At 40.7% G+C, this 9763-nt stretch overlaps 1 protein-coding gene across 2 annotated transcripts in view; it reads left to right on the forward strand.

The window, feature by feature from the left end:
* Nucleotides 1-5447, forward strand: part of LOC114704109 (signal-regulatory protein beta-1-like) — a 30802-nt gene extending 25355 nt beyond the window's left edge. For both annotated transcript variants that reach the window (XM_037202372.1, XM_028885161.2), the window contains exons 6-7: nucleotides 4136-4250; nucleotides 5255-5447. In XM_037202372.1, coding sequence (XP_037058267.1) covers nucleotides 4136-4248 — 113 coding nt within the window. In that variant the 3' untranslated portion in view covers nucleotides 4249-4250; nucleotides 5255-5447. The remainder of the gene's footprint in view (nucleotides 1-4135; nucleotides 4251-5254) is intronic.
* The last annotated feature ends 4316 nt before the right edge of the window (nucleotides 5448-9763 follow it).

Consider the following 9763-nt stretch of genomic DNA (forward strand, 5'->3'; position numbering starts at 1 on the left):
ACCATTAAACAGTAAAGTTTAGAAAGTACCAGCTTCCTTAGAGTATGAACTATAAAGGTGCTGCATAATTATACCCCCGATGGATCTGTGATGTGTGCTCAACACTTCTAAATACAATCCACAGTGGATGCTCAAGTAAATAAATAGTTACATTCAAATCCAATACCATCAACAAATTCAATGAATTCAAATTCCCAACAATTACTTTAAATGGACTGTATTTTCAAAATTACTTTATAGACTTCCCTATGTGATACAAAATTAGGTTCTTCAAAAAGAAGCCCCTTTCACAATTAGACCAGTAACAAATAAGTTTAGAATTCTTTGTCCATGTTTTCTGAGTTTTCATACTTCTGCTATAGAATGTATTAGATGATCATATTGTCCTTTTTAAGTCTAAGTGGATATGCAATTATAAAGTGATGTTCTTCTCTAGGTATTGATGTGGAAAATTTATCATATCTCTTTCATCAGTCTTTCTGGAAGATTTCTAATATTTTCTTTTTCCAAAAAAACTTCTTTATGTAGTCATATCTATTTTTCAGTTTCTATTTCATTAATTTTCTACTGTTCTCCCTTCAATATTATTATAAAAATTTGTGGAAATAACTTATGGGTCATCAAATGATATAAATGAAATTGGAGTCTTGTCTTGGGATTCTTAGTGTCATTCACTTAAGAATGGAGTCAAAGGATAGGAAGCTCAATGAAGATTTAATTAGAGTATGAAAGTGAAAAATCCCTTTGGCAGGCAGGCTCTAAATCTCATCAGATTCCCAGAGGTTGATAATGTAGCAAAGAAAAGAAAACCAAAAATCAGAAACAAATAAACAAAAACTGCCATGCTGTTCTAGCCAGCACAGAGTCCAGACACATGATGAACAACAGGTGGGGAGGGAGCGGTAGGAAATACTACTGCAGCCCATACATGGTACCAGAGAAAGATGGGGAAAAAGTGGGAGAAAAAGTTGTCCCTTCTTAAGGTGAAGCCTCAGAAAGGTGAACTTCACTGCAGCTCAGCTGGGAAGAACTGTACTGGGGGACGGAATGCTGGGAACAAAAAGAGCAGCACCTCATTAAAGGAACAATTAATTATTCCACCCCTTTATCGTGACTTATGTATAATTTGGCCTCCTACGGCCCAAGTTGAGATTCTATTCTTTTGACTTGAAGTTTACTTAGGCTTCTGTTGCTACTCTCAGGGTAGTATTTCCTTTATTCTCTTTGCTCCTGGTTTACTTTGGCCTTGTTAGATTCCTTAAGGTGGGAGGCCAGTCACTTCAATGCTTGATGCAAAAAAAATGACCTTTCTATGGTAATTATTGTCTGCTACTGTAATTTAAACAATTTTACCTCTACCACAAGCCCTGGGAACAATGACCATGAGTCCTCTGATCTTCAGTGCCAGACACTTCAATAATCAAATTCCAAATTCTCTTATTTGAGTGTATTATCTGTAGCTAGAGTTTTCCTGCCTTGCCCACAGTCAGGACAAATCTTTGTCACCCGCCAGTCCCACAGCTGCTCAGACCCAACCAAGTAAACACAGAGACTTATATTGCTTACAAACTGTATGGCCATGGCAGGCTTCTTGCTAACTGTTCTTATAGCTTAAATTAGTCCATTTCCATAAATCTATACCTTGCCATGTGGCTGGTGGCTTACCGGTGTCTTCACATGCTGCTTGTCATGGCAGCAGCTGGCAGTGTCTCTCTGCCTCAGCCTTCTGCTTCCCAGAATTCTCCTCTCTCCTTGTCCGACCTACTTCCTGCCTGGCCACTGGCCAATCAGTGTTTTATTTATTGACCAATCAGAGCAGTTTGACATATAGACCATCCCACAGCAATTATCCAGATGACTTTTCCCTATCAGAATCCCATGGGAATCGCTTCTCAGCCTTTTGGCTAAGTCCAAGTGCAGGATCCCATGGAAGTATTCTATAGTGAATGTAGGAAGGCAGACCTAAACAGAACACTGTGATGTTAACACAGATGTGAAAGAGCCTGTGTAACACAGGGAGCCATGGGATCATAGAGCAGGGACAACAAAAGACACAGCAACTCCTCAGAGAGCTGGAGCACGGGGTAGCCACTGAGAATTCCTTCAGGCTGAAGAGGAGGGAAGAGACAATAAAATTTATATCTGTACTGTGCTGAATCAAGTTGGGTGTTTGCTTCTTCCTAAGGCCCCATCAAGACCATATTTAATTCTTGTTTGTTTTGTCTTTATTGTTTGTTTGTTTGTGTTTTCAGGCAATGTTATAGTTTTATTTTAAACTCAGGCAAAGAAATGTATTGTTTAAATTGCCATTCCAGGATACACAAGGGAAGTCAATTTAGGAACTCAAACATAACACCCACAGTCAAAAGCAGAGAGAAACAAATGCAGCCTTACTATATGCTGTGTGGTGCTCACCTAGCTTTCTTTACTATTCTTACACAGTGTGGAGCCCTGTGTCTAATGAAATGGTGCCACCCACACTCAGAGTGGTGCTTATCATCTCAATTAACAGCCAAGACAATGCTCCACACACCCACCAACAGGTTAACCTTATCTACACAATTCCTTAGCTGAAATGCTCTTCCTAGAATTCTAGGTTGTAAGAAGTGGGCATTTAAAACTAACTGTTACAGACACTGTCTCAGGAAAACTGAGCTAATAAGAACTCACACTTCGGATCCTCTTGTTTCTACCTCCCTAGTGTTAGGCATTGGCTAAAAAACTGGTTGGCTGGTTGTTGTTTTTCTGGGGACTGAACTTAGGAACCCAACCTAACCTTACATCTTAGGTAAACACTACAATTAATGCACAACCTAACCTGCCTGTTTCTGTCCCTAAAACCAAATTTTAATCTTTGATTAATTTCAAAATTAGTACTACTTCCTGAACAACAGAATATTTTTAGAAGACATCTACACTGGAGTGGACTTGGGCTGTGTGATGCCTGAGGCACCAAACCCTGACATCTATTCTCATAGACTCATCTATAGAATTTTTGTCCCTCATCTGCATGCTTTCAGCAAGTGGCTTGATCAGACTGTTGGCCATTTCAGCAGGCTCCCTTACCCCAAGAATCTGTATTGTTTCAGGAATCCTTTATCTAAACAAGGCACTCTGTTAAACTCTTCCTCTCAATGTATCATCTTCTTGTGCATGTCCTTTGCACAGCTATTCCTGGGTAATTGAGAGACTGAACTTGTCTTGTCTGCGGACAATGTTTCAGGGATCATCCTAAATACCAGCATTGAGGAGCTTCTCTGAATCCCACTAACTTTGTGACCAAACCTACAGATCAGATCCCACATTGAAGAGGAAATAATAATCCTTAAACCCCAATAATTCATTCTAGATCAAAATATGGGTAGCCATCACCCAGGAACACAGGTGTAGGTCACCTCAAAGGCCACTGTGGAAGAACGTCTATGGAATTTTTGTAGGAATAGAACAAAGGAAGTCATAAGTCAAGACACTTTTGCAATACATTTGTGGGAACATGGAATGAAAGGCATACAACACAGAGAAGAACCCTGCTAGAGGTTTCAGATTCTATCAGATGGCATGTGAAGCATCAGGGTTGGTGGAAGCTAGTGGTCTGCTAAGTTAATACATTCTAAATGAAAACTAATCTTCTGCTTGTACCCTCTGAATTATTAACCTAATGGTCACAAAGCTGTTATGTTAAGTACAGGGGAAGGCAATGTATGGGTATTAAGAGAGCTGAATATGACCCAAGATATGAATATGACCCAGATGGCTCTGGACCTGAAACATGTCAAACTCTACAATTCACTGAATTTCAAAAAGCCAATAATAATTACAAAAGGTTCAGTTTGAAGGTTCAGATTCTTTGTAAGAATTTTTGTTTATAAAACCAGGTGCTATGTGGCATTGAGCATAAAATCTTATCCAATCTCTCTAGAAGGGAACCTTCTTGACCTATCTCAGAGCCAGTGGGTAACTTGAAATCACTTTGCTCTATCTTCTGCTTTGAAGCATTGAAGCTGGGATAGGGCACAGATTCAAACTCCTCGGAGATTTGATATACTTGGGATTCCATAAATGGGCCAGGTAAAGATCCCTGAGGATAAACTCCTTGTATGCTCTCTAATGGTTCCTCCTACCACTTGATTTCCAGAACCGAAGACATCAGATACTGCTGAGGTCCTTGTAGCTGTGCTCCTTGGACCCAAACTGCTACTGGTAATTGGTGCTGTTGCCATCTACATGCACAAGAAGCAGAAGGCCTGACTGTAAGTTAGGAGGGATGGAGGGTGTATTAGTTACTATTCTGTTGATGTGACAACACACCAAGATGAAAACAATTTATAGAAGAAAGGGTTTATTTGGCCATACTGTTCCAGAGTCATATGAGTCCATCAAACCTGAGAGGCATGAAGAAAGATCAGGGAGCTAAGAGCTCATATCCTTGTGGAGAGCATGAAACAGAGAGAATAAACTGGAAGTGTCACAAGGCTTTTTAAGACCAAAGCTCACCTCCTGTGACACACTTTCTCTGGAAAGGCTGCAGTGTCTAAACCTCTCCAAACAGTACCATCAACTGGGAACCATGCATTCAAATATCCTAGAATATACAGAATATTTCTTTCTCAAACCACCAGGAGGTTATCAGTCTTTGGACGAACAAATAAGGGGAAGAGGCAGTAGGAGAGCCAAGGCATTTGTGAAACATTTTTTTTTCCATCTGTGGTGATAACATGTTGCTGAGGATCCTCAGGAATCTCTTATAAGCCTTTGAGACATCCCAAGCTCCCAGGAAGTATATGTGTCCTTCAGGAACCTTTCAGTTGAGGATCAACAAACACATCCAAAGAGGCCTAAAGGAAGTGAAGCACATGGGCCCTGGGAGGATGTGAGATATTGCCTCAGTGCCCCTGTTAAAGGTCACCACAGAAAGTGGAGAGCAAGGGTTCATGGGAAACAACAATCTACATTATGGACCAATTTTTAGAAGTTCCAAAGACCTGTAATAAGGGCTGTTTCTGCTTGGTCTCTTCATGATCATAAAGAATAGACTCAGAAAGACTGACTCAGGGACTAGGCTGAGATGACACTCTTGTGACATGGGCACCACATCCACTCAGGACATGAGGAGAGCAGTACCAGGGACATTGCAGCACTAAGGTACAATGTGTACATGATGAAAAAAACTATTGAATGAGAGGTGATTCTCCACAGCTCTTCTCTTCATTCTGCCATATCAGAAAATGAGTATCTGATATCACCTTTCTTATAGGGTCTCAGACTACAAGAAGTTGGTGAGAAGCTGTGGAAGATTGCTCTGAATGCCTCCCTTATAAGGACAACTCCATCTTAGAATTTCCTTTTGTTCCCCTATAAGCATTAATAGCTCACAGTTCTGATGCTGTTGTTATTGGATTCTATTCTTGGGATTCTTAATCTCATTAATAAAATAATTTAAGAATGAACTCAAGTGAAAGAATCTGCCAAGTTTTGAGGGAAAATTCCAAGTTCAGGAAAGTATACAACTCAGCAACTTCACAGAGGAGGAGAATGAAGGAATAAAGGGAAAACATACTCATGCTGTTTAAGAAGATGTGGAAGTCAGACACATGGTGAACAAACTTCCACATGGTGAAAAGGGGGCATTTAGAGAAAAAGTAAGGAAGGCTAAATTATCAGGAAAGGTATACTTAGATTCAGCCAGCATCCAAAATCCAAAAGAAAGAGACAGACAGAAAGAAAAGGCAAGTGTTGTTTAGTCTGATCTGGCCACACTGAGGTAGACAGACCCATCTGAACCTCAACATAGCATGTAGGCACTGCACTGGGCAGTGGTGATGGCTTTGCAGCTGGGATCCCACTGTCTCTGATCCCAGGGCAGGGGATGAGCAGATACAGAATCAATGGCACAAATTTTGGGAGTCATGTAAACAATCTCGTTTATTAAACAAAGGGCTGAGGTATTTATGTGGGTGCTGTTTGTTGGGCTTTCTCTCTATGGCTACTGTGGCATTTCTTGATTTGTCCTTGGGTCTTATATCAGCAGTTGTCATCTTGAGGATCCAGTTTCAGGCTCCTCTAGGTCAGGACATTACTTCGCATGTCACAGCTCTTTGTTTGCTTAAGGTGAGGTGAGATAATTTCAGCCTTACCTGCCTCAGTGTAGGGAGAATTCTGGGAAGGAAATGTTTAGTATATGAATTAAGGTGAAATTTTATATTGTTTTGTTTTTTGACACAGGGTCTACTTTATAGCTTCGACAGTCTGTATATTGCTAAGTAGACGAGGTTGACCTTAAACTCAAGATCTGCTTGCCTCTGCCTCCTGAGTCCTCGAATTAAATGTGTGCTACACCTTCATACCTCTGTAGAAAAAATTTTTCTTCCTATTTCTTTAGTGTGGTTTAAGAGGGTCCGTTGTCCTTGTGATTGAACCTGACCACCTAGAATGTTAGGTCTTCACCCAATCTACAGATTCTGTTCTCTTAACCATGAGTTTTCTTTAATGGGCCCTTAACCTACTCTAACATCTTCCTGAAAAGATAACCCTGAAAGCATTTACAAGTGAGATCAGGATCTGAGCCTCCAAACTTTATTTGTTATCTCTGGCCCAAGGCCATTTTGGACTTCTAGACAAAGAAAAAACTAGTTGTATCTTTGAGGTCTTTTTGCCCTAAACATCCTCTTTAGTTTCAACCTCTTCTTTTTTTTTTAACATAAATCTTGATTGATTCTATGTTAATTTCATCATATCATATGCCCCAATTCCCGCTCACTTTCCAGTCTCTCCATATCTGCCCCTTTCCCCTGCAGCATCCCCTCCCAAAAGAAAACTCTGTAAAATATTAAGCACGGGCCCCCAGATCAGTATGGTTCCAGCAGCAGCATTACCCTCAAACACCCACATGGCCTCATCTCATGGCCTTAGGTGATGGTAGGACCACAGACATCAACTTAGACCCTGGCTGCTCTACAGCCACAGACCCAGACATGGCTCTTGGCAGCAGCCTGGGCCTGGGCAACCATGGCCCTGTGTGGCAGCACAGGCCACTCAGATAGGCATGGCCACGATTGCAGCACAGGACCCAGAGACCAACATGGCCATAGGTTGTAGCCTAGAGCCAGAAATGAATGTGGCCTTTGGTGACAACATGGGCCACACTTACCAACACAGACCCTGGCTTTGGTAATACCATGAACCCAGACATGATCCTCAGCAGCAGTCTGGGCCCTGAGTCACCCTGGTCCCAGGTAGCAAGTAGTCAACCCACACCAGCCAGTTCCTCATCACCTTTGATTCTTCATGTGCCTCTTTTCACAGCACATTGATTGTCCTGCATCTCTTTCTCTGCCATTTCTCTATCAAATATATTCTCATCAAGGTGGTACCTCCTCATTGGGTACAAGGTAAGGGTGCCTTCAGCCAATCCATACTGTGAGGAAACAGGCTGGCCCATGGGTGTCATTTACCCACATGAGCTTCACAGCATCAAATGGACCTGTAGATGCCTCAGCCAGCCTAGATTGTCAACCACTTATTCTCATCACATGGTCTTCATCTGAGGTCTGGAAATTGTTGAAATTGAAAAAATTGTGGAAATTGTTGACAATGTGAAGAGTCCCTTTCTGAGTACATCTGGGGATCTGGAATCATTGACACAGGTTGGCCCTCACTGTATACTTCCTTTCTCCTGCATTCCACTATAACCAAACTTCTAACCTCACTGATATTCTTTAATTTGCTACATCCTAATTTTATGAATAAAAATTGCTCTTTTTCCTGTTTGACCAAGCGTTTTCAGATAGCCTCCATCAAAAAAAATTTAAAATATGCTTTCTAAAGTCAATATAGTCTCTGTCACCTTTTTTCTTATCCCTGCTGTTCATGATAGAAATGCTGTGAAATTCAGAGTTTGAGTCATTTTGCTTTTTCTTTCTTCACTTACCCACACAAAATGATGAGTTTAAAATGAGCATGACTACTCTTAAGATGAGAAATTTTTAAAATTTATGTCTGAAAAGAGGAGAAAGTGCTGATTTGTAGTGCTTGAGACATTCAATAATGTAAATAGTCTTATCAAGGTCAGACTCAAATAACCAACTCCAGACACACAGCCATGAATCTTTCTCACAGACTGGGTCAAATTCACTCACTTTCTCACAGACTGAGCCAATACCTACTCACTACTACAGTGTGTCTATACTGTGAACATGGTTTACCTCCTCTGTCCCTCACCTTTAGTCACAGGATCAAGGACAGAATCACCAGCATCTATCAGCTTCCATTTTAGCTACCAGAATATGTTGTCAAAACAATTAAATTTAGTGACACCTCTGCTTCTTCCAATATATTTTAATAGTTCATTTTCTCTCTTTTTTTCTATCTCTGCTCAATGTCACTTTGTCACCAACTTTTCTCACAACACAATATATAAATTTGGGCAACAAAGAAGCAACACATCTGTGAATTTGCTATGTGTCTGGAAATAAGAATATCTTAGTTCCATTCTGTAGCTAGAGTTTTCCTGCCTTGACCACAGTCAGGACTGTCACTTGCCAGTCCCACAGCCGCTCAGACCCAAGCAAGTAAACACAGAGACTTATATTGCCTACAAACTGTATGGCCGTAGCAGGCTTTTTGCTAACTGTTCTTACATCTTAAACTAGTCCATTTCTATAAATCTATACCTTGCCACGTGGCTCGTGGCTTACTGGGCTCTTCACATGCTGCTTGTCATGGCGGCGGCTGGCAGTGTCTCCCCCCCACACTTCCTGTTCTCTCAATTCTTCTCTCTGTTAGTCCAGCCTATACTTCCTGCCTGGTCACTGACCAATCAGTGTTTTATTTATTGACCAATCAGAGCACATATTTGACATACAGACCATTCCACAGCACCATTCACTGATGATGTGATCAAATACATCAGCAAAACAATTTTAAGGATGAAATGAGGAGGTCTCCCAGTGATAATCAAGTGATGGCCAGGTTTGCTGCTGGATCTCTGGATGAAAGTTGGATAAATGAGGATACTTCTAGTGAGAGATTGGAAGAAATCTGTACACATAGATTTTCCTCTGTGAGATATAGTTTTCATTAAAGGTAGATTGCCATTCTAAAAGAAACAATTCTACTTGTCAAGCTTTCTAAAATTTTGGTGGTCATCTATTTTATCCTTGAATGAAAAAAAAAGAAACTAATTAATGAAGAGGCTCAGATGCTTTGTGTGCATTATAAGTGAAACCAGAGGGTTTTCATTGTAAATGTAACACAATCTTGAATCACATGAAGGAGTCATATGGAGAGATTTTCAGGATCAGATTGTCCTGTGGTCATGTTTGTGGGAAGACTGTCTTGATGACATTAGTTGATATGGGAAGATCCATCCCACTATGGGGGTCACCACCCCATACTTGGGTCCTGGAAGGTATGAAAAGATTGTAGAAAGTAGGCTGAGGTGTGCAGACATGCATCCATTCTTGCTTTCTGCATTTGACTGTGATAAGACAAGCTGTTTCAAATGCCTGCCACCTTGAATCCCCTGCTGTTACAGATTGTAAATTTGAATAGAGAGATAAAATGAACCCTTTCTCTGCTAAGTTGTTTTTCTCGGGTTATTTTATCACAGCAACAGAATTTAAACTGGGACAATAGGCAAAGCATGTGATTTTATTAACTCGGGTGCACTAGAATTGACAAGTGATTTTAACAGAGTAAGGTGGAGACATAAATGAATTGTCATTACATGAACAGCAATGAGCAAAAGGAACTTGTGAAGGAGAAG

This window comes from Peromyscus leucopus, chromosome 2 (genome assembly GCF_004664715.2).
Source record: "Peromyscus leucopus breed LL Stock chromosome 2, UCI_PerLeu_2.1, whole genome shotgun sequence".
Classification (NCBI taxonomy): domain Eukaryota; kingdom Metazoa; phylum Chordata; class Mammalia; order Rodentia; family Cricetidae; genus Peromyscus; species Peromyscus leucopus.